We start from the raw sequence: 26825 nt of genomic DNA on the forward strand, positions 1-26825 counted from the left end.
ATAAGGTACTAATCTAGACACATTGTCTGATCTGGTATTAATCACTTTGATGCGACCAAAGAAAAGCACTTAATTACACGCTCTGCTGAAATCGTGGAACTCCTTGCTTATATTTCCAAAGAAGAGAAACATTACACTAGACAAAGCCACGCTTTCGAAAGGAGCTCTGTTTCTACAGAAGAATAAGTTGATGATGAAGAATATAAATAAGTTTGAAAGATTGAGTCTGAGTAGACTGCTGTAAGAGTTCTGGTCTGAGGAATCAGAATTGCTAAAAATCTTTGAAGAGAAAGGCCATTCTACTTTGTAGCAGCAATGTGGTATAGTGCTACAATTACATGGGACTACTACTATATAAAGTGTTCATAAATGGAGATCTGCAATAAATAATAAATCTGCAGCTAATAATAAAAAGGTCACAATCTGGGAAAACAGTTTAATATTTACTACATGCCGTAACAGAGGAACTGACTCTTCTTTACTTGGGAAGCAAAGAAGTTGTTTGAATGTTTGGGAAAATGTACTCATCGTAAAAGAGACTTCCTTATTTAGTAACTTCATAGAGTGGCCTGGGTTGAAAAGGATTACAATGATCATCCAGTTTCAACCCCCCACTATGTGCAGGGTTGCCAACCACTGGATCAGGTTGCCCAGAGCCATGTCCAGGTTGGCGTTGAATGCCTGCAGGGATGGGGAATCCACAACCTTCTTGGGCAACCTGTTAGAGTGAGTTACCACCCTCTGAGTGAAAAACTTTCTCCTAATATCTAACCTAAATCTCCCCTATCTCAGTTTTAAACCATTCCCCTTTGTCCTATCACTATCAATCCACGTAAACAAAATACTCATAACAGCTCAAAACACTGCCTTTAATGACTTAACATTCAAGATATACTCAGACAAGTCTGAAATTCAAAAACCCACAATTCCTAGCTTTTAAGCCTACAGAAGGACAGTATTCTCAAAAAAAATATGGGTCAGTTTTTTGGAGAAAAGAAAGTCAAGAGTTTCACATAGAATAGGTAAAAGCCTCCTCAAAGGAGATTCCCAAATCACACCAATTTCTTAGAATAGCTGAAATTGGAAGGTCTCTGGAGATTGTTTGGTCCAGATTTTCTGCTCAAAGCAAGGTCAGCTGGCAGATTGCTCAGGACTGCGTCCAGTTGGATTTTGACCTTCTCTAGCGATGGAGGCTCTGCAACCTCTTCTAGTTCTATAAAGGATGTTTTCTTGAGTTCAAATGGAATTTCAATCTTCTCTATCTCAATTAAAAATTAAAACACTCACTGTCCTACTAGAACAAATCATAACTTTGCCTAGATAATTATTTTCACTGCTACAATTCTGTTTCTCAGTTTTCCGGCTCACAGTGTTTCCAACATATATCACAGCAAGCAAGCAGTGGTTGTTGGCTACATTAAATAAGGTGATCCCTCAAGGACTTTGAACAGGTCAGCCAGTAATTTATGAACAAGATTTTACTGCGCATTACATATAATATGAAAGCAACAAAGTTTCGTTGGATCAAACTTACTATAAATGAAAATCAATGACTACCAAATCTTTCAGATTTCATTACTTGATTTGACAAAAGCACAGGAGATACAAATAGCAAGTTATAACTATTTAAAAAGTCCAGATTCTAAGAAATATTTAACACTTCTACTAAAGCTGATTGTTTGGGGGGAAAAAAAGAAACAACAAAACCACACAGAAGCATAAGCTGCAATTCTGCTATTTTCAAACATTTAGACAGAAACTTTCCATTTTGAAAAGCTACTTGTGATACATACAGCAGAAGAGGTGGAAGAGCACAAAGCTGTGTAGCTCAAGGTGACAGAAAGATAGCCACAAATATTATGATTTCTTGTAGATCTCAAAGATAATATAGAACTCTACCATGTACCTCAGTATGGAATAAAAAGATATTTGGAGGATTGAGAACAAAAGGTCTCGTGACACTCTGCAAACTTCTGCCTAAAGAACATTCACACTGCCCAATCCCTTCTGCATTTTCAACCATATGAACTAAATTACGCAGTGCAGCGGATAACAATTGCACTTATGGAAACAGAAGAGAGAGGTGTGAATTCAGACATACTTTTCTCCAGTATATACCCGTGGTCTTCTACTGAGTGTGTAATTTTTTGTATTTGAACCTTTCCTAAGTGGATCATCCAGTGGCGATTGGTCAGGAGGATCTTCCAGTGGATTCCAATAACTCTGTTCACACATGCCTCGTAACAAAATTTCAGCCAGTTGTCTTGCTATCGTCTGTAAAAGCAGAAGATAAATATTTTCCTTTGAAATGCTGAATGCAGTCTCTTCAAAAATACCAGATTATTTTAAATGCATATTAGTCAAGTGGAATGTATTTTCTTTTATTTTAAAGCATCCAAAATATCAGGCATGCTGTTGTTTGAAAGGCGTAAGTACCCATTTAAATTCTCTAAATGCAAACTAAAAATGGCAGTAACAAACTTCAATTTTGCCTGTTACAGTTCACATAAGTATAAATACCATCAACTGTTGCTCCTAATAGTGGAGCACATTCAGGTATTTTTCTGGGTATTTTATATTTTATACTCAGAAAGCTCTACCTCTCCTAACCTCTGCAAATATTTCCCTGGAGCCTATGGGACAGATGATGTAAAGAGGCCACAGGGATAGGGAATTGTTTCCTGAATGAACTGCTGAAGCACATGGGAAGGATCCACACAGGAGTGCTGGGAAAACACAAAGATGAAGAAGTACAGAGCAAACGCTAGGGACACACTGCAGCTCCCCCTTTTCCATTACTGCTGTGCTTGCTTGCTCACAGCTGAGGAAGAAGAGGTAGAAGAGTGAGGAAGGAAAAAGTGAAGCTGAACCTGGGAAAAGGTGGTGGTGGTGGGTATTTTAGATTTTGCCTTTGTTTCTCTCCATTCAATTCCGTTTTAGCTGACAATAAATTTCATTAGTTTTCCCAAAGTCAGATCTGCTTTGCCCACGACAGTAAAGTTCTTTATCTGAACCCACAAACTTTTCTATCTTTTTGTTCCTGTCCTGTTGATAAGGCAGAGCGAGCGAGAGAGCAGTGGGTGTCTGGCAGCTCACCACAGCTATAATCCAGATCCAAACTGATCTGGGCTTCTGACAGCTAGGGCCTGAAGGTGCTAGTGTTTGTTGCCGTTGGTAAGGTTTAGCAAGAGTGAAAGCGCGCTGCAGATAAGCATGAAGAAATTTATTTTGACCACTAATTCCCAGTACCAAATATTTAAGTAAAAAATAATTACATAAATATTATATAATAATTTAAAGCTTTGAAAAGTCATCCTACAATCTTTAACTAGCAATTTAATCTGCACTTTAATGTTTACCGTCATGTAGCATACAAGCTACATAAGTATATATGAAAATGATGACAACTCAGATTACTACCAGCAAAATAGAAAAAAGGCAAGCATTTACATCAGAATTGTCAGCATTTCCCAGGAATAAATGTGTAATGATCAAGCCATGAGCAGCAGCATATGACCTACATTTTTCACATTAATTCCTATACCATTTATTTCCTAACATTTGTAATATTATCCCTCTCCATTGAAATTCTGCCATTTAATAATTTAAATATGCTTTTTAGGCATTCATTATTAAATTCATTAAGAATCACGTTACCTTATTACTATTCTGGAAGTCGTAAACGTGTAGTATTAAAATACTAATCTAAGACATTTTAAATGTCATTACCTTAGAGCAAAAGATGCAAGCCTTGGCCCTTTGTTATACCAAAAAAAAAAGCAAAAAAAGATAAATCATTTATTTGGTAGAGGTTTATTTTATGTCTGTATCAATAGTAAGATTTTGTCTTCTTTTTTTCCTTCCCTTGAAGAAGGATTTCTTTATTATGAAAATAAAGAAATGATAACTTGAAGTTTCCAACTTAAAGAACAGAAATGAAGACACTGCACACTGTCCTCAATCTCATTACATTACAAGAAAGATGAAATAATATCCTGGTGAAAGTAGAGCAAATCACAAATTGGACAACTATGACTAAGTTTGAAAGCATTGTTGGTCAGAAACCAAAGAACTAGGGAAGACCAGTCATCAAGCATTCTGTTTTTACTTTAATAAATCACTTCAACCAAGAAACGTACCTTTACAAAATGGCAGATAACACATCCTGATCAATACGCTGTAGCTTGATTATTTGTCCCTAGCTCATTTTTATGCTTCATCTACCTACTGGAATTCAGAAGTTGCAATAGGAACATGGTTTAATGACTTACCATTCGCAGATTTTGTGTAGTTCTTGTTTCAACAGCTCTTAGTAATTCTCTAAATCTACCAACTCCTCTTGTCAAGTTCCTGCACATAAACAAAATTTAACAGCATTCTTAGACATGGCAACATCTTGATATATTATTTGATAAAATCATTAAAATCCATAGCAACTTTTTTTTTTTTTTTTTTTTTTTTTTTTCCCCTGTGCATCAAGAGCACCTTTCTGTGAATTACACATATCTGGGCACCCCATCACTGATTATAGAGAACCTCTGCTGCCAGAGTGCTGAAAAAGACAACCAAAAACATTTGCAGATCAGCAAACAGCTCAAGAGAAAATGTAAGAAGTGATCAGTTCAATTGGAAAACAAACTGTTTCAGGCTGTTACAATAATTTTAATTTTTAATTGCATTAAAAAAGTAGAAACTGTGAGCGTTTTCTGTGGGGGAGAGGGAGGAATTAAATTCTAGCCGCCTTTTAGTATCTTATTGTAGGAAAATAGGAAATAAGAATAAATCTTTCAAGACCCAGCGAAAGTTAATGTCTTAACTCCATAGGAATCAAGACAAAACAAGGCCCAACACACGGCCAGAAGAGAGGACTGAGAGATCAGTGCTCTTGATTTCAGTTGATTTTTAGTGTGGCTTCTACAGCTCAAGTTTCTTTCCTCATGCTTCTCCCACTTCTGCTGCCCTAAACATATACACGCCCCTAAGAAAGGATGCCTCAATCACACCAACAGTTTCAGCAGATCTGAACTTCACTCTCCAACAGTAGAATTAACAGATTAGTTTGAATGTTCCTAAAGTTTTATCTTTTTCTTACCATTGTATCATCTCTGCTATCTTATTTTTTATTGTATTTAAAAACCCCCAGGAATATCTTCTTTGATATTACTACAGCTTGTTTGTATACTGCTGACAGACTAGGTTGGCTCTTTGTTGAGATGAGGTTGAAGAATTCAGTTGTTCAACATATACCATAAGATGGCCATGTCATGACTTAAAGTTTACTTACAAAAACAAATTGAATCAATCCAAGGTGCATTTTGCATTAAATTATTGTTGTTACAAATTACGTGTGTATTATTTTAAGACATGGTTTTACATGCAAGTTGTATAATATTCACTTAACTTGGGCTCAAAAGCCCACTCCAAGAGAAATATTATGTATTGTGTAAGTTTTTCATAAAGAAAAGCACCATAGCACTGTGCCAAAAGCTAAATTGCCTTTCTCCTTGATGTGTAATTTGTACACAATCCATTAAAACATCTTTTAAATTGTGATTTGATACAAACAACAACAAAAAAAATCAGAAAACATCACTTTTTATTCAGATGTTTTCTTTAATTCTAGTGTCTGAGTACCTGAAACTAGCATGTTTGAAGAGATCATTCTGTAGAATTGTAAAACTCTTATCAGTTTAGTTAGTGTCCCATTATTTTACTCTTCAGATTACGGGACAGAGGTCATCACTGTTCTGCTACATACAATAAAGGATTATCAGCATATTTCAGAAACTTCAATCTCCAGCACAGACAGATGTGTCTCACTAGCACAAGTTCACCTCTTAAAATACTTACAAAAAAGGTCATTAGAAGGAGCTAACACCTTCCAAGTAACAAAATCCATACAAACAGGTTGAAAGTTATGTTGAAGTATTCTTAACATTTTATTACTTCTGAATATTTTAATTCTTAATTTTACTAATTTTGTATTTCTTTTAATTATTTTAATCTTAATTATTTAAAAGATAACACTTTTCTAACAAAATAATTTGGTTGTACACCTAATACGTAAACAAATGCATAAATGAAAAATTAAGTTATACTTTAACACAGGACTTTAAGTAGCTAATAAATACTATATCAACTTCATAGAAAAATTAAAGTAATACAGAAATTTAGCAGACTTCGTCTTGGAAATCTCTCTGACCTCAGTGGAAACAGGACACATTCAGCACCTTTCTATATGTATTCAAGAGAGCCCAAACCAGACGTCTGGAATCCCAGATTGAAGTCTTCTAAGTCCTAGAGTGTATTTTAAATGAATGAAGCTTCCTCTCAAGGACTGTATTGTAAATTCAGAAATGTGCCCTCTTGACAAAAATTATAAAAACCAAAAAATCTACATTGACCAAAATCTGAAGTGTTGACTGCAAAATTATCAAAAAAGCAAAAATAACAACAAAAAATACCCACAAAAACTTGTCATCTTAAGATACTATTTTACTAGAAGAGATGAAATACACTGCATAGTAGAACTTCAGATCACAATAATACAAACTCTGTGGGAAAAAAATGCTGTTTCCTAAAATTTCGTATGATATTTACATCTTTTGAAGTGTGACAAGAACAACAAAAGGAAAATCTCTATGAAAAAAGTATGCAACTGTTACAAGTTCTCAAGGGCGCCATGATACTGTCATTATTTGCCTACAGCTTTTGGTAAGTATCTGCGAGGAACTGAAACTTGTGACTGAAGTTCTACTGCTTCATGGAAAACGCAGCAAGATTGAATAGAAAAAAAACCTAACACACAGAATTAGGTTTTGCTTCATAAAGCATTTAACCTTGATTCACTGCACAAGCGAACACAAACACAACACAAATTTGTCAAGCATCTTCTATACAAGGTATACTAAAAAAGAATACAATTTAAAACTACAATCTAAACCAGCAAACTGAGTTAAATGCTTTGAGAGACAAGTAATGAAGCAAAAAATACCATGATCAGTATGGCTGATCTTCACACTGCACTACTTTTAGCAAAGTACATTTCCTGTATTTGTTAAGTGTTTGTAATACCTGGGAGAACAGGGTGGCAGCTATTCCTGCCTAGCCAGAACTACCTTCTTCACCATGATGTGCCTTCACATTAACAGCTCCACTCATACTGTTAGGCAGATTAACTTAAAAAGCAATGACCCACAGTGTCCGTAAAAGACTTGGAGATTCTTTCCATTCTTAAACAAAGGAATTTTAGGGTACATTAACACATGCCCTGAGCTGACAGAATTTCTAATTTCAGGCTTGACAAAGATAGACATTGTTAGTTCCAAGTTTGTTTGTATAACTGCCTTGCTACTATATTGACAGAGTAGCACTACACTAGTTAAAGACTCGGCATTAAGATCTAAGAGACAGTAATCTTCTATTGCAAGTCTACATGGATACAACTTCTATGCACATTTTAGAATTATTGATAGCATTACTGTTTAACATAATAGAAATATTTTAATTGCATCTATGCAAAGTTGTTCGTTCCTAAACAGAGCAATAAATGTAGTAGAGATATGACACCAAAAAAGGAGGAAAAAAAAAAAAAAAAAAAGCACAGGAAGAAAATAAAGATGTAATATAGACAGACTGTTGATACAAAATCAGATAAACTGTATCTAAGCATATAGGCCAGCATAAAGCGCAGGCAAGACAAATATATCTTATCTTTCTGGTTTTAAACACACAAAGTAAAATGAGAAGGAAAAAATGAAACAAACTACTCAAGGAATAAAGATCCATACCTGAAAGTTAGGACAAAAGAACAAAATGATACTCTTTAAAACAAGAGGAGTGAGGTGTACTCACAAAGCACTCAAACAGACTAGGACAAAAGTGCTTCAAATTAAACCTCAAAAAGTTTGATAAGATCAATCTACTTTTTATTTGCAGTATATTTTGACATATTCTCTATTAATGTAAGAACCACTTTGTTGTGCTTTTCCCTTATGTTTTATGCATTTAAAAAACAAATATTTAGTCTAACTCATTGACTTATAGACTAAAGATGAAATTAGAATAGATTTTTGTTTAGTGAGCTTAGACCCAACCTCCCCTGCTTTGCAACTTGTTGGCTAAATTGTAGGTGCTTATTCTATCTGACATGGAAAAGCACATGCACAGTCATGGCAATGAACAAGCAAAGTTTCCTATATCAGCCTATTACCTCATTACTGATGCTTACTGTATCTCATTTAATAAGTATTCATGCTTCAAATAAGGGGAAAAACAACAAAAGACACAACGAAATCTAAATTACTTGATAAAAGTGATAAAAGAAATTGCTTTTGGAATTACATCCATTTTCCAAATGCTCTCTCCCTCTCCTATCCAGACAAAGAAATGTAATGTTTGTAAACTCAATGATACTTTTAAAATTAAAAGTTTGCTGTTGTTCTATTTCCAAGAACTCAAATAATAAAAAATAAACGCATTTGATTTAAACATGGACAACTGCACTGTTGAACAAAGGAATGGGGGCTGGCAAAATTCTTGATACACACACGTACACGGAACAGAAGTTTCAGATAAACTCTTTATTACTAACAGAACACCTTCATACCCTTAGGCACATTATTTACCATACCAGAGCAATGGTTTTATACAACACTACAAAGATTAGTGTTTGTTTGTTTGTTTGTTTTTTAAGTTTTTTTTTTTTTTTTTTTTTTTCTGGATTGAAGTTCTAGCTTATAAGTGAAACATATTCAGTGTGCCATTACTGCTGCATAAGTCTAAGCACTTGAAACTGCCCAGTCAAGCAGTAACTCTTTTTGAAAGCACAGTAACAAAACACGTCTGAACAGCCTCACTTTATATTCAGCTATCTTCATCCTTAAGACTGTAACATTATGCATTTGAAAGTAAAACGTTTATTGCCTAGACTGCAGTTCCACTAGTAGCTGAGTCCATCTAATGGTTCCCTACCAAAAGGAGGAGGTCTCATTCTCCCCATTCTCCTCTTGGCATTTGTTCCCTTTTTTTACCTTCATATCTTCCTACTCTCACTTGTTTGGCCTTGTCTCTTTTCTCACCAGCACCACCAGCTGTTCTCACATCTTCTGGTGAATCAACTCAGCCCACTAAAACTAAAGAAAGCTGTGATTTCTTGGCTGTGTCTTTTCTGCTGTTTTGGAGAATGAAATGAACCAAAAAAATACCAGAAAAATAAATAAATAAATAAATAAATAAATAAATAAATAAAATAAAATAAAATATACATGCCAGGAGTGTAGGTACAGGAAAGATCACAGCTGGTAACTACATCTCCTGACACTACCAACTCAGATACTCCTCAGACTCTCAAGATATTCATTGCTGTAAGTATATAAGCACACTGTTAAGGCACAACAGCCAGATTCACAAAAGGAATGGACACAGAGTGGATTAAACGTCTCACATTTTACCCCTTACGATTTTGCAAGTTTCTCTTTCTGAGCAGAGATAATGAGAAGAAATGGGGGTAGGTTAAGAAAGTATCACATAAAGTCACAAACAAAAAGGTCCACTCTTGAATTCACAAGAAAAAACATGCTAAATGTGCCAAAAAGCTTTACTAATGAAATAAATTAACAGATGGAATGAGGCAAATAGAATCTACTCTGATAAATATTTCATTTGGTATTACACATCATTCAAGCTGTATGGTCATCAACTTTATCATGTTACCTAGAATTTCATATTATATTCTATCTATAGTTAGAAGAAAATATAAAAATTCCACAAAAGTAGAAGGAAGAAAGTTCAGTGACAATAATGCTTTCGTTTAGAATACCAAATTGAAGATCTAGGATGCTACTCAGCTTAACACAAAGCATGACAAAGCATGGGGAACTTCAGCAGACAGAACAACACACAGTCATCATTTTACAACCTCTCTTAAAGATAACAAAGGTCAGAAAATAGCATCAGGAACCATGAAGGAAGTATGCTGTGATAAAATACGGGATTTTATACAGGAACAAAACAGCTGAGATACATCCATGTAAGAAGTGATAGAACTCAAAGAGCTAAGATGAAACAACAGATCAAATGTTTAGTCAGTGGCATTGCTCAGCAAAACACAAAGGCCAGCTCTCAGTACTCTGCATGGGTCAGTCCTCTCAGGGGTGACACAGAAGAGAAAGGAGCGTAAGGAATAAAAAGGTGTCCTTTCAATTAACACAAACAAGGGGTGACATCTGTGAAGAAATGAGCCAAGCTGTGAGGGGGAATCCACTGCCCCACACACCTACCACTGACTATGCCCAGTTCTCTGACAAGGAACCTAATGCAGGGGCAAGAGAAACTTACGAGCCCTTATCCACAGGAGCTTCATGCAGAGCCCCAGCAGCAATACAACCTTCTACTGCTCTCCAGTCAGGCAAGGAGTGGACTCCTCACACCACACAACCATTCTCCAGGTAAAGCACAGCATGTTTTTTTAAGCTACCAAGAAACACATCCTCATGAAACTACATGTTTCTGAAAAATCAAGAGTTCAGAAAAAAAACGGAGGTGGAAGGGGAGCAGGACATCCAAGGTAGTATTTCAGCACTAAGAGCAGTTTCTCTTCTAAGCTGAGAACTCAGAACTTGTGAATAATAAAGAAAACAGAAACAGGTTGCACAGGTATAATACAGGGTATAATACAGGGATAAACCAAAGCAAATCACAGCAGACAAAACTCTACTCAATGCTAATGCTTTTCTAGAAGATAGCTAAGAACTCACACACTTTTGTTGATCAAGTTGAAAAAATGAGACTAAAAAGAGTGAAGGGACTGAAGAAGATGCAGGGCAACAAAACCTATTAACTGAGAACTGAGTAAGAGCACAGCTTGGTTAATCTAGGAAAACAAAGACTAAAAATTATTTAAACACAAAGTAGGGCAGTTGAAAGAAAGAAGGAAAGAAAAGGTAAACACCAGCACAGGAGCAAAAATATACTTAACTCAAAATTTTATCTATTAAATGAAATACATAACATTTCTAGCCATTTGATGTTATCAATTCTCTTATGATTTTTCTCACTCATTAGGCCAGGAGAAGTCTAATTTTGATGTTACTGCTCCTATTATAGACATCCTAGAGATGTTAATATCTGAAGAAAACTCCTTGAAGTTGTTTATGTGCTGTTCATTCATCAGTACAGTTAATAAGAGTTTTGCTTTTTTGCTCCTAACCCTAGTTTTTGCCATTGGACCATTTTACCAAAACAAAGTAAAACTGAAGACAAAATTTCCTATTTTCTATTGCATCCCAACAGCAAATTTGAAAATGCTTACTAACCTTTCTTTTATTTTTATACTCTTCAAAGTAATCATAAACAAAGCTGCCACGTAACTGAATATACTAATTTGGAGAAAGGCAGAAAGATAAAGCTAGAGTCTCTAAATTCATGCTATATACAGCACACAAAACATGAGTTATATTCACAAACAGGTACAACACTTACTGGAAAGAAAAGACTGTGCAAATGCTTCAAAGTAAACAAGCAGAATCTGTATTAGTAATCACTTATCTTTATACTGTTCCTCTGTTTATGCAGTATTACTGAGAATTCACACAATGTTCCTAAGCACGAGGCTTACAGGAATGCTTCGTTGAGGGAACAGAACATAGGACCTCTAAAAACATCCTGTTGATAGTCTTGTAAAAATGTCAGAGTAAAATAAATAAGGCAGATGATTTCACTGCTGAGTTGATTATTACACTTCTGTCTGAACGCAGCCTCTAAGGAACCACTTTTTCCCAAATCAATTCAATTTAAAATATCCACATTGCAGTAACATGGGGATTTGCTGGGAGTAGAATCATCGAATTGTAAAATGGGCCCCAAAGCCCATTCAGTTCCATCCCCCAGCCACAGGCAGGGCTGCCACCCACTAGGATCAGGCTGCCCAGACCCCTGCCATAGCTCCTCTGGGCAAAAAAAAAGGCATTAAAATATGGTCAAAAACATTCAAACATGCCTTATGCTTATGCATGGAAAAGAAATCCAAGGCACCATGCACTACCACACAGAGAAAGAAGCGTTCATTTCACCTTCTCACATCTACAGTACAGTGCATTAAAAAGAAGTTGAGAAGAACGTCATTTGGGAAAAGTAAGGCAGCAATGGATGGAGAGTTCGGGTGCAGAAAAGGTCAAATCTGATGTGCCTACCAAACGTGTTGTAAGAAAACAAGAAAACATATTTCAGTACAAACACAAAATGCCTGCATGTCAACAAAAATTCCAAGCATTCTCCACTAAACGAGCTGTAGAACACAGTATATGTGGTTAAATGTTATATAGAATAGTTATATATTTTGTAAGGAAGAATATGTAAATCAGGTGATGCCAACAGGAATTTTCCCAGTATTCACCTGAAATCATGAGTAAAGCTTGCCTGTCTTTCTGTTCAGCTGCTGAAGCTTGAATTTCTGCAACACATCCTTGTTTCCAAGGTTTTTGCAGCAGCTACACGTTTTGATTCTTACAACAGCCAATTCAGTACCACTTCAAATTTGGAAATACTTTTTGAAATTGTTTGGCCAGTGGCAAGAAAATAATCTGAGTAATGGACACTTTGAAAGAATTGATTAATTTTCAAGTGCCATTAGTTTTAATAACAAACATAAACAGACATATGCACAATATTCGTTTTTTTCTTAGCACAGCACCAGCTTTCTGTTTACAGCCAATCTGCATAGTCAGAAATCAATCTGATCTCTGCACTGTCTCCAACTTCAGGAACAGAGTTAACAAATGAAATAATGGAATTTTTTAACTTTTTGCAAAAAAAGGAGGTGGAGAATGAGGGCACAGATCCTGCTATCTCTCACAACAGTTTCAGAATAGTTATCACAATTTAAAATGAAAATGAGGTATCTTCTAGTACTAGACCTTCACATCTCTGTAGGTATTCAGTCACCCAGCTCTTCCAAGAGTCAATTTCCTTTATGACAACTATGACCCAAACAGATACAGTCCCTCTTTGGCAAAGTTATTCAAATACTTAGCAAATGAGCTCCTACTACTACCATGTGTTTGTACACACACACCAAAAGCACTTAAGGACAGGCTTCTCTCTCTCACTACACTCCTGCAAGTGGCATAGTGGCAAAAGAAAAGAAACAACTCCTACACAGACAAGTCCTTCACGTGAGTAACTCCGATGAGTGTTTTTGTTATGTTTGACAGATACTTTGTAACCCAATAAAAATCAGTTACACATAGAGAATGAAAAAAAGAAAAACAATTTATTTTCTATTGTGTCATCTATTGAAGGCTGGCAACCAAGCAATATCTTTATAAAGAGGAACGGGACACTGCAGCTGTGTCAGGGTGTCAGCACAAGTACCAGCACTACGATGGGTACAGACCAGGTCCACCTCCTTCAGGCTTTGATTTAGCAAGTCAGCAGCAATGGAGATTAGACCATATTGCAGTCTGGATCCTGGACTGTTTCCATGATACAGCAATATCCTTGAGAGGGAGCAAGATAGAGGAGGAGTGACGAGACATCTGAAAGGTTAGGGCCGGTTTTAATGCCATGGCTACCTGATGTTAGATTCCAATCAAAAAGCTTTTGTTTTTGCTTTTCCCAGCCTACTCAAGTAGTACATTCCTGAACTCCATTGATTAAAAAAAAAAAAAAAAAAGATCATCTACAATTTTATAGTGTCTTGTTTAAATTAAAGCATATATATAAAGCAAATATAAGGACAGAAGGATTACTGCTGTCAATTCTCAGAGGCATCCTCCTTGAAAAAGAGCTACATTAAAGTACTAGTGTCAAAGTTTCAATGTTCATTGTTTTTCCTGGAATAAATTCAAGTCTTTGAACTCCTCCAATTTCAAATTGCAAATCAACTAACTAGATGGTAGCTACTACTGATTAAATGGTGGTTGCATAATCAGCCAGAAAGACATTTAGAAGTTATATATATTTCAAAGTATTTTACTTTTGGTTTTGGTTTGTTTGTTTTTGAAGGTATGTAAAGCCTCCTTTTAGTTTCAGAATAGCTTCCTTAACTCCTTATACACCACAAGGCTGGAATGTACTTCAGCTGTTAAGTGCCATTCCATGTATTTTCGAAACACTGGCACTCAGCAGTTAGTCTTCAAAGGTTTAGAATATTTTATACCTTTTCATACAAGTTAATGCATACTTGAAAGATATTCACTTAATTCTCTTGCTTTCTTGACTTACAAGGAAATCTCTGCACAGTTAGTGAGAAAAGAGAAATTTCAAAATGGACCAATTCTAGGTATGAAGCAACACTCCGTGTTACTCCTAAAATGTTATTCTTCTGACTGAAGTAAAAGTTCTCTTATTCTCTTTTCTAGTTTGTACCTGACATATAAAGAAGAATGGATTTTCCACTTATACTGGATGATGCATAAGTAAAAGCAGTGAATAACCTAGTGAACAAAGACACACAACAAAACAATAAAACACGAAAGAACTTTAGACAAATTCAGATCTTCATCAGATTTTAAGAGATTTTTTAGTATTTATAGGAATGGAACTGAAGTCGAAAAATAAACACTAAGAAATCCATACCATTTATTCATAAGTGTATACTCAGATGTTTCATATGATGATTTATATGGCCTAACATACAAATTACTATAATCACAATTCTGGTATTAAAATACAATTTGAATTCACTCAGTAAAAAGTCGTGATACAGTTTAGTGAAAGGAACTTTTAGTGTCATAACATCACCTCCTAAATACACACAAGGAAGACTCCACTGCACTGCAGTGTGAATACCAGAGCTGGTCTGCCTGCAAAAGCAGACAGGCACATTTTCTGTTTCACTCACAAGCAGCTAAACTTGGGTGACTTCCTGCCTCCTCCTCAGGATTCACCCCCTTTTAACATCCACAGCTTCAACTGCAAAAAGCTTATTTAAAGTAAGTGCTTCCGCTTCTAAGCTATATTAAAAATATCTACAATCCTCTGTTTGAAAAATTTCATATCATCTTTACATTTTTATATTAAATTAAAATTTGAAGTGCGTTAAAAAGCAGAATGGAAAGATCTTGTACCTAACGTATATAAACAAAATATCAGGATACATGCTAAATTTAAAAATAAAGTATTACAAATCGTTAAAAAGTATGCTCTAAATTTGTCCCTATTTATACACACATAAATATTTAAAGTAGCAGTCCTCTGCTGGGTTCTGGTAAATTCAAGTGAAAACAAACAACAAAAAGAGAAGGAACCCATAAAAGCAGCAATAACTGAAAGCCTGGCACATTGACCATATTAGGCAATCTTGAAAGAACCGGGATTGGCTCTAAATTAAGAAAGGAAGCTAAAAGATATAATGGTAGAAGTATGTAAAATCATGATTGGCACTGATTTGTATTTCCCTAACATCTCTTTTTCTTTTCTACTATTTCTAGCAGTGGCCTAAAATTGATATGGCCTAAATAAAACTGATAGATGACATTTAAAATTAAATTCATAATGCGTAATTATCTTGTAAACTACAAGTGAGCATTGTACTAAAGATTGGAAAAAAGAAAAAAGACTGCATGTTCATGCACCATCAGCTTTACTACGAAGGACTAAAGTGTACACAGAACAAAATCAGATTTTTAAAGTTTATGCCAGACCAGCTGATATGTTCTAGGAAAAATCTAACTCCTCTATAGGCCAGATGTTCCTTAGTGAACCATTATGTACTTCTTTGTGGGGTTGCGGTTGGCATTTTTTTGGTTGCTTGGTAGGTTTGGGATTGTTTTCTTCATTTTGTTTCATTTTGCTATATGCAGAAGATGTCAGATTAAATGGACTACTTCCATTAGCAGCCTTCCATCAAAACAATTCAAAACATGGAATCTAGCTTATTCCTTACTACGATTGTCGCTGTGATTCTTTCAATACATGTGTATTAATTGTCTTTTGTGCAGGTGTGAAAACACTAACTCTGGTAAAGGACAAATGGGAAGTTTTAGAACATTCAACTCCTATTGCAATTAAATGATGAAAATGGAACTGAGATGTAATTCTCATATCACGCACTACGGCAGCATTACTCCATTACTTTGAGAAGCTTAGTGACAATTCCCACCAGGACATCTCAGAATACTTTAAAATTTGGATGTCCTTTCTTCAACCAGCACATGAAAATCTCAAACTCTTTACAGACACTGCATGATTTACCTTTACCTCTTGTTTACGTACATGAATGAATAAGAATTGTTTTTGGAACAAAATGCTTTCCCTATCCAGAATTCCATCATTTCAATCAAAAAGCAATTTTCCAACAAAACAAAAAGCTCTGCAAAATCTATGTGCTTTCAATAACAAATGCCAGAAATGTACTTAACAAACATCTGTGCAAAGTTCTGAAGCTTTTAAGTATGGAAAGTGGTATTCCTTTTTTCATTTTTTTGAATGATGACTGAATTTAATATTAATCTTTTAATAGAAGCCTTATTTAAATCATAAAGGACCTCCCATGCAGGATCTAAAAGGATCTATAGAGCAGGTATAATGGAGATTGTATACTTGAATACATACTGTTGGTCTTCATGCACATTTATCCTGCAGCACAATGTTAAAATAAGTGATAACTGAAGAGATTTGTAAAAAAATTATACAAATCAACATTATAAACATCAGGAATTTCACTGTTATCAATCACCTTCTAACAGTCTTTCTAAGATTTACTTTCTAATAGTAAAATAAAAAACAGTATCAAAGAATAGTTCATGGTTAAGGTACTTTAAGTTAATACAAGTTCATGTTACATATATTTTAATCAAAGGGTCTAATAACAACTAGATGAATACAAAATGGACTGTCACGCTTTTCAATCAAAACATTAATACTTTATTAATACAGAAGCCTCATGATTGCACTATCCACAACCGTTAAAAATGTTTGTAAGGATAAAATACAAATCCTAAACAAAAACAGCAACAAAAATGGTGAATCAAATCTTACCCATTCTTGAAATATAAAACATGCGCCCTCTGTAGTCCTGTTTCCAAGAAAAAACCAAGTTCCTGTTCATGTGTAGTAGGCCCTGGCTTAGGGCTTCTGTTCTGTATATTAGCATTCATTATCTACAAGTACAAAAGACAGAAATGCTGACAACAAAAATTAACAAGTTTTGTAATTTCAGTAAAAGCTTTCAATGAAATCAAAACCTTGAAAGAGTGATAAATGAAGCATTTACTTATCAGTCACCAAAATTAAAAAGGAAGCTAAGAATTTGGTGAATCTAGTGAAAGAGAACTTTCAGAAAGGTCATCCTGCAATGACACAATGGAAAATGAATCTGAACAGATGAGAAAACAACCAGATGAGTAACCAAATGAGTAACCATGCAATTCTTCAGCTCTACAGAGATTAGCTTACCCTTTCTATCTCCTGAAGGTACAGAAGAGCAATATCCCCAGCTTTCTCATAGCACATAACAATTTCTTGTTCACGGTCCACATGGAGGTTGCTAGCTGAAGAAGAAATTGGCAGCTTCTCAAGACAGAGACCTGAATATAAAACAATTTCATAAGAAGAATTAAAAAGTAACATCATATAGTACTACAATGCTACATAATAATGAGACCCTTCAATGAGGGGAAGAAACAAAAACACACACAAATAAATGAAGTTGTGGTCCTCTGATACAGACACAGACAAATAAATCATACTGATGCCTCCTCAAAAAAAAAAAAAAAAAAAAAAAAATTAAAATTAAAAAAATTTTTTTTGCAACTTTGATTTGAAAGAACATTATGATGGTCTACCAAAGAAGCGTCCAATGTGTTTCTATATTAGTTTTAAATCACTTCATACAAATCTTCACTTTTCCTGAGTGAACACAGCAACAAAAGAAGTGACAAATTCCTCTTAAATGTCCCTTCATATACACCTTTATAAGGTCCTTCATTGAAAATAAATGCAGCATAAGATACTATGCAGGCAGCAGTTTAAGCAGTAGATGAGTAGGAGAAATTGTTGTGACAAATATCCAAATATATATATATATATATATGTATATGAATGCCCCAAAATAACTCAGTATAGCCAACTTTACTAAAAAGTTCCTCACTCATCAAGCACAGAAGCCTTTTTCCTCATAGGATTTCAGTGGGCTTATCCAACAAAAATGTTATTTGGTGCTTTGATAGATAAAAGAAAAAAAAAAAAAGAAAAAAACAAAGAAAAAAAACCCTGTTTGCTTGTCTAAAATCAAAGCCCAGCAGCTCTCAATAACCAATTATGTCTCTTACACAATTCACACTTCTATTAGAGTTATTTTCAAAATACTTAGGGAAACCAGCTGGAAAGAATCTCAAGAACAATAACCCACCTGACCAAGGAATCAACCAACCCCAATTTTTTAACTAGCTCCAGCTCTAGGGATGTCTTGACCTTCCTATGCAATTTATTATAGAAATCAATTATTCTTAAATTATTATTTTTTCCTAATGTCTAAATCCCTCTCCCTACATTAACTACTCCTAGTCTTCTTCACAGAGTTTATTCCTTTATTTACAAAACCTCTTTTTAAATGTCAAGAGAAAGAGAAACATGTCTGCTACAAGGAACATCAATTCTCACTCTTGCCATTCTGCCTTGACTGCTAATCATTTTCATCTCCTCTGGACACTTTACAGCAGGTTATACCTATTTTGACTTTCTGATCCAAAACTGGATACATATCTCCATTATCTCTGCTTGAAGCCTCAACAGTACTAAGCAGAAAAGATGAAAAAAATCCTGCATTTAATGTAGGATACTTTTTAATACAAATGAACAGAACTGTAGTGCCTTCTCCTCTACTTAAAATATGCAGCAGATCATCAGGTCAATCACACAAAACATGACTCATCAATTACACCCATTGTACAATTTTTCAAATACTGTTTTGCATTAGAAGTGTAGCACTTTTCACATATTCTTAAGAGACTTATTTTGGGTCATTATTCCACCTTGTCAGTAGTAAATGTTGATCTAGAAGAGCATTCAACTGCTCCCATATTGGTATAATTCACAATTTAAATGACCATACTCTCCCTTCATCATCTAGGGCTTTTAGAAGCCATGAATTCCATTATTTGAGGGAAAAAAACCACTACATATAATTACAAATATTGGGTACGCACCTGTAGGATGCCAGGTTGTACTAAATCCCATTTTAGTGTGTTGAATGATATCTGTCCATCAGTACTGTAAGGTTTGGAGACAGGTTCACTTGAACTCATTTTCTTATTAAAACATCTTGAGAAAAGACAAGGAATCTGGAGACTATTTACTATTAAACTTGAGCTACACAATATTGGTGAACCCCATATTCTTTTAGAAGATCTGTTAAGATTCAGTACCTCCCCACAAAAGTATAAATCTTTATTAAGAAACGAATAAATAAAACTACATTTCTTGTTCAAGAACATGACTTATGCCTACACCAGAGCTCATTGGCCACCTTCTTTACCACTTAGAAACAACACAAAATCTACACTTCCTATTTGTAAACTACACACCCAGATCAGACACAATCCTGACTTTACTACAAACTGCTCTGTTAGAGAAAAGATAAAATTCAGTATACTTCTCAAAAACCTGTATGTTCCTTAAGCCCAGCAAACATGCAATAGACCACGTCTTACAAGCCTGCCAAATCTGAATACAACAGACACTGGACTTTTTTGACATGCTGTGGTTCTCATCTCACATACCTCTAAAAATTAATTTTAGCAACCTTTACACCAACCTTTGCTAATAAAAACACCAAGAGACTGAAAGCATCAGCTAATTGGTAAGATTCATTCCTCCCTACTCCTCTCCCGTGACAAACAACAAGAGCCCTACAGTAATTCTCCACTACATGAAAAATATTACTCAAACAGCTCTTCGTAGAATTGACATGGATTTATTATTACTATTTTTATAAGTTACGACCACAGTTATAGTCTTTTTAATCTGAAAAATTCAGTATACAGACATTTTCTCATTTTACACAAGATTTTTTTTTTAAGATGTGATAGAATCTCAGAAATAATCACTGCCAGAAACCAGTACAGTAGGAGCACAACATTCTAGCGACCTTTTGATGAAGAACATAATTATATTTCTTATAGTAACCTTATTATACAAGTGCATTCACTGTATTTTTCCTAGGATGTTTCTTGCAACCTGCAAAAATATGTATTTTAAGCACAAAGTGCTTTGGAGCAGGAAGTAAATTGGGAGAACTTCCATGAAATGACGACTTACTAGGATTGATTTATTTGGTTTGTCAACACAGTTCAGTACTGTATCAAAAACAAAAACACACAGACTAGAAGAAAAACCTTTAATAAATTACAATTTCTTTATCAAGTTAAAATAAAACAGTTCCTTCACACTCCAATCATTTATATTTTCTTAAGCACAGCTAATGAAGTGCAAAAGTTAATGCATTAAAATACGGGAACATATTTTTAATTAGAAATAGATATAAATAGTAATATAGCAATAACAACCATATAATATACTGCCCATTTTTCATAAGAGTACTGGGAGAAGATAAACAGTGAATGAAAAATAAGGGATTATTATATTAGCCTCCTGGGAAATAAACAAGCAAGTGACAACATACAGTATCCAAAAACACGTGAAGACACAGTATCACCTTAAATCATCTGCTGAAGTGTTTATATATATTTGGACAAGTCAGTTCTCCCCTTTGTGCTTGTTTCCATCTGCCAGGCAATCATCTCTGCTTCTCTCCCGCAAAAGGGCAGGAATTTCTCTACTATTTATAAACTTTTTTGAGATATTCAGTAAAGAGCTGCATGCCACTTCTATGAAATATTACCGTATTTATTGTATAGGTCATGGCTATTTCTTTATTTAGACTTTATTTTGTTTTATTCGGCAAGAATATTGTGCCAGTTGGTATCACACAAATTGATTTTGATACTCGTGGCTTTTAAGTTTAAGTCCCTCCAACCAAAACCACCTGCAAGTAAAAGCTTTCAACAAATTGGGTCAGTTTTATTTTGGGAAGACATTTATCTCATAAGTATCTAATCCTGATATCAAGCAAGATGACTTCTGAGGGAAAAGAAAGTGAGAAGCACTGAAATGAATACAAGTCCACACCACTGAAGCTTACATGTTTTGCAAAGTAACTCTAAAATCAATTGTCAAAACAGCAAAACAGCAACAAACACTATTTGAACAAGAAAAGGGTATGTCTGGTATTTCAATTACATGCAAAGGTTTTCTTTAAATATTTAAATCCTGAATAATTTATAATTTTTTCTGTGTGTGTAAGGTTCAGAAAGCAAACAGTACATTGCCTAATCACTTATCCCAAGTGACATTCATGTCTCTATGGTACCAGGTTAACCATCTCAACTTTTTTTTTTTTTTTGTTTAATAACTAAATATAATACAAGAGCTAACCAAAATACACACACACATACACTAGCCACTACCTACAAACGATGGTTCCCTGATAAGAATGAGCAATGAACTAACAATTTTTAAGAAGTCCCCATGGAATAGATTTGTATAGCTAACAGTTTTTATCTTGAGAACAATAACAGTAACCATGTTTAATTTATTCAATTACAAATCACTTCTAAAAATTAAAAAAAAAAAAAATTCAAAGCAAACCACTGCAGGAAAACCACTTAACACCCCCATTTCATTTTCCAGAGTAAAACAATAATAAGAACAATAAATAAATTTCTCAAATGTAAAAAGGAATCCACAGAAAACAAAAGGGGGAAAAAGAAAAAAAGCCTGAGGGAAGTCTATCATATTTATAGTGTTGTTTGACCGATGATTTTCCATGATGCCAACTAATGCTTTGCCTGTATAAACGCTAGTACTGAAATAATAATCCTCTGGTTTATCTACTGTCTTCAGTATACAAGTCAAAGGGCAGACAAAAAAAAGCTGGAAGACTATTTTATACTTCAGTAATATTTTCGCAAGTGAGAAAGAGTTGCAACAATACAATGGTGCTCCTGGGTTTGCTTGCTGTTTTCCTTATACACGTAAAACACAAGCCTGAGTATACAGAATTTACTCTTCCCTATGATAAGCAAGGCAGTACTATTAAGTAACTGTAAAACAACAACAATAAAAAACACCCACCAGCCTTTCATCAGTCCTTTTAATGAGTTCTGTATTTAGCTTATATTTTTAGAACAATCAAGTATATGGATTACAGCATGCGCTTATTTGTAGTTTTTTGACAAAAAATTGAAACCCTAGTTAGTGCTATCAACGAACTCCCACAGTTCGTTTCTAAACTTAGAATGAACACTGCTAATTTCACTTAAGGACTTATTTTTACAAGTCTTCAGTAAAAGATTGTGACTTATTTATAGAAAATGTTTTGTTAAAAAGCAAAGTATGAACTTTTTTTCCTTTCCAATTTACAACCGCTATTTGTTAAGTATTATTGAAAGGAGAAAGACTAAGAATAGAGCAGGAATGGAATGGGCTGCCCAGGGAGGAAGTGGAGTCCTTGGAGGTGTTCAAGAAACCTTAAGATGTTGTATTGAGCAACACGGTGTAGCAGAAAATATTAGTGATAGGTGGATGGTTGGACAGGATGATCTTGGGGGTCTTTTCCAACCTGGTGATTCTATAATTTTCTATACAAACAAACAAACAAAAAGCCAACACACTGAAACTGAGTTCTTAAATTTGTTTTAATACATTCAGTGATGGGTTTCAAAGACTGGCTCTAAAAGCACGGAATCACAGAATTGTATGGGTTGGAAAGGACCTCAAGAGATTATCAAGTCCAACTCTCCTATTAAAGCATGTTCCTTTAGTGGAACATAGGAACAGTAGGCCACACAGGTGAGTGTCTGGATGGGTCTTAAATAGTAAGAGACTCTACAATCTCTCTGGGTAACCTGTTCCAGAGCTTGGTCACCCTTGCCATAAAGAAGTTCTTCCACATGTTTGGATGGAACTTCCTATGCTCAATTTTTAGGCCAGTGTTCCTTATCCTGTCACTACATACCACTGAGAAGAGCCAGACCTCACCTATTTTCCTCCCACCTCCCATTAGATAAATATTAATCAGTTCCCTCCTCGGTCTTCTTTTCCCTGAGGCTGAGAAAAATGAGGCAAACTTTTGGTTTTCCCTCTTTAATCTCTGTTCAAGCTGGGAAAAGAAAAGGTTTATCTGGAAAAGTTTGAAGCAGCCATGATCTGCAAACAGCCTGCTGATGGACTGCAGCTCTTTAAAGAAGCTGAGTTCCTGACACATTGCCTAATGAGGCTAGGGATCTCTGGCATAATAACTAAAACTTTCATTTAGCATTCTTCCACAAAGAGCTTCTCAGTGTCTGCTGAAATAGGCTAGCAATGTACATGATCTCATTACAATCGTATACAATTAAAGATCAGCGCAGCATCTTTTGCTAACTGCAAAGTAGCAATTCACAAGCACCTGACACTTCTGATGAACCTAATGAGTAACACCATGTTTCTGTAAGTAGAACTAATTAATAGCCAGCCAAACTTGGTAAATGCAACATTAAATTTGAATATGGGTCAGCAGCAGTAAAGACAGCCTCACCTTACTCAACACACATCATCTAAATATAAACACATATATACAAATATAAGCAGCAATAGGGCTACAATCCCATAATGTCACATTCTAACTTGTATAACATCTCTCACACACTTAACAAGAACGTAGCTGTAATGTAACACAACTCTCTTGTCTGTACTGCAGTACTGACCTGTACTGTACTGTAGAATACCTGTAGTACCCTACTATTCTATGACAATATAGTAAATATGAACACCATTTCTTAACTAAAATCAAAAGTTTGCAGAGTTGAAAACTGGAAGAAGCATCACTCATAAATTGCTATGTTTGTCTTTGAGCATCTGTAGAAAGATTCACTGACATGCAAAACCAAGTACTGTAAATTCATTTTTCAGCCATCTTTACTTAGCAGCACAAGAATCATGTTACCTAAGACTTCAATAAGCTGATTTCCCAGATAAACATATACTTTTTATTTGAGAGCCACTGACAAGCTGCACCTCCCCAAAGTAACACAATATCCCACTATGCAGGCATCTCATCCCTGCTTCCGTAAGCAAAAAAAAATTGCTTAGAAACACAGAAGAAATTGCCACACACAGTATTTGAATAAAGCCTATGTGCTCTTTCCAGTATGTTACCTCATTCATACACTGCTGAAAACTTGCACAAACTTAATTGTCCTGATCCCAGAGACCATAGGAGATCCCTAGGAGAATATTAGCTTCAGTCATTAATGAAATGGATTCTAAAAATATGTGCTTACGTGTGATAACAGAGTTACACCAATTTTCTTCTGGTTCATCTTTTAAGGAAAGCATGGTAGGGAAAGCTGGAGTTAGATACACAACCTAACCTAAAAAAGCAAGATGAAAAAGGACACACCTATACAATCTTCAGTTTCTTCTTTATGGATTCAAAGTTTCTCTTATTTTAATTCTTTATATGTTAAGATTTTCCTCTGTCTCAAAATGTACTACTGCCAATTAAATTGATCTAGTGAAGAAAGTAAACAAATGATAATGAAGAGACAAAATTAAACTCCTGTAACAGAGGTTTGGAAAGCTCCATCTTTTCATTCCTATCTTTTATACAACACTCAAAAATGGCCCCCCTGGTGACTTTAAGTCAGTCACTGAATCTAAGCAAATCATGTCTTAATAAAGTCATAGTTTTGATACTGCAGCTATTCCAATACAACACCTGATACACATACATACAGAGTGCAGACCTGAATCCTGACCTATACTAATCAGGTTTCTAAAGCTTTGCTATACTCACTTGGCTAGTACACTCAGTGCTGTTTTAACAGACACAAAAACAGATAACTTCTCATCAGATCCCTCTTCCATCTTTCCTCTAGTCAAGATTTACTTCATCACCACACTAGCAATTCTGAGCATTTTCCCTTGTAGAAGTGAAAGCCAGGCACTTTGCAACATCACTTGTGCACTGAGGCCTCTCGTTCACAAGTTCATGAAACTGCATGGTGCAGGGTTGGAAAGAACCCAACACTATGGAAAACAGAAAAGATTTCAAAGGTCATTCAATAGGATTTTTCTCATAATTTTGTTGAAATCTTACACTGATTTTGAGAAATCTAATGAGATGGTTTCTCTGGAAGCTGTGAAACAGTATATCACTACTTAGACATTGTCAAGAAAAGAATAACAATATTTTAATCTTCCTTGCTGGATTGGAACGCCTTTTCTGGCTTTCTCAGTATTATGCCTCTTGCTTATATTCCTACTAAATACAATGTCTTCTGCTAAAACTAAATATAGCACTGAGACTTAAAGGCATTCTTTAATGAATATTTATGCATATGTAATTCACTTTTGTAATAAAAGTTTTGAGGAAACCTTTATGAATGCATCACAGCCAGCAGACTGCTTCTGAAGAACTAAATTGTGCTTAACGACAGAATTAATTCAAGTTGAAGACTGCAGGCATGCAGAGACAATAAATTTCATATTCTGGACAAAGATCCAGAATTTGCCAATGAAAAATATTGTAATTTAATGAACATTTTTCCATGAGGTTTGCAAAACAAACAAGGAAACAATCAAACAACTTTTACGGATAATACATTCAGACACACTTACTTTGGAGAGACTGAAGTGGCAGTAAGAACTCTTCCAATATTTTTTTCCCATATCTTACTTTCTGACAGAAGAAACAAATATATGCACATTTATGCACCGTGTAACCCCTCAAATATCTGTGTATACAAACACACATGAATACATACACTCCACAGTTCAGCAAGCTCTTAGAGACCTCACTTCTCCTGCCATGTTCCAATTCTGTTCCTCTCCCCACAAACAGCACTACAGTTCTTCCTCTTCCCCTTCTTTCCAGGGACCTGTAGATAAAGCTCTAACAAAACTCATCTTGAATTTGACCTCGGGCTTGTTTTTGCACTTCATTTCATTCATACACATACACTGAATCATCCTTTGCTGTGAAGAATTGAAAAACATACTTCATATGTACAGAGCAAGGGTAAGATTGCACAGGTGCAAAGCAAGTCAGGAGACTAAACTGTCTAGGGTTACAGAGTTACATTCTCACTTAAGCACCTTGTCAAAGTTGCAGAAGAATAAACAACATTTCTGCTCAGGCACCTCACTCAACCGGTCACCTCTGTTACAGAGAGGAAAGATCAGAGCAAGAAGACAAGCATTTGTGGTGGTCCTATCTAAAAGTAAGAAAAAAATTGTTAATAGGGCAATTAAAAACTACCGTCAGTTTTCAGTCATATGCAGACCACTATAAAATAGGATACATATCTCCTGCTGGCCGCACATCCAGATGTGCTGGGTTTGCCCACAGGTGGATTAACATGAGGCAACTGAAGCAGGCTTTGGTACTGCCAGTCTACAGGCCGCTGCACTGAGCAGTGCAGTCAGGCTGATGTGTGCACATGAGCAATTCCCTACTTCTTGGAAATAACAAGAATCGGTCCATGACTGCCACAGAAATAAAAACTAAAAGCTTAGAGAACTTTTTCTCTTTGCATATCCAGGTTATCCTTAAACCTGCAAACACAAATACAAATTGCAGTGAAGCACAAAGTCCCCACAAGAATAATTTGTATTTAATTGTGAAGTAACTACAAACCTCCAGTAACCTCTGAAGAGGTTCTTCAGACTGAAATTTTTTACAGTCCAGTCTTACAAGGAGAAAAATGAAGTTTCAGGGGAGGAAGAAAAGAAGAGGAAAATTAACCATACTACTGCTAATTATGTACACTATTTAGCTATTA

At 35.2% G+C, this 26825-nt stretch overlaps 1 protein-coding gene across 2 annotated transcripts in view; it reads right to left on the reverse strand.

The window, feature by feature from the left end:
• TTC7B (tetratricopeptide repeat domain 7B) overlaps positions 1-26825 on the reverse strand; it is a 123502-nt gene that overhangs the window by 74507 nt on the left and 22170 nt on the right. For both annotated transcript variants that reach the window (XM_042814706.1, XM_042814707.1), the window contains exons 4-7: positions 17398-17528; positions 16981-17102; positions 4272-4350; positions 2102-2274 (exon numbers count right to left, since the gene is read on the reverse strand). In XM_042814706.1, coding sequence (XP_042670640.1) covers positions 2102-2274; positions 4272-4350; positions 16981-17102; positions 17398-17528 — 505 coding nt within the window. The remainder of the gene's footprint in view (positions 1-2101; positions 2275-4271; positions 4351-16980; positions 17103-17397; positions 17529-26825) is intronic.

Source organism: Centrocercus urophasianus, unplaced genomic scaffold (assembly GCF_019232065.1).
Source record: "Centrocercus urophasianus isolate 14NV4802_14NV808 unplaced genomic scaffold, USGS_Curo_1.0 seq_14, whole genome shotgun sequence".
In the NCBI taxonomy this organism is placed as follows: Eukaryota; Metazoa; Chordata; class Aves; order Galliformes; family Phasianidae; genus Centrocercus; species Centrocercus urophasianus.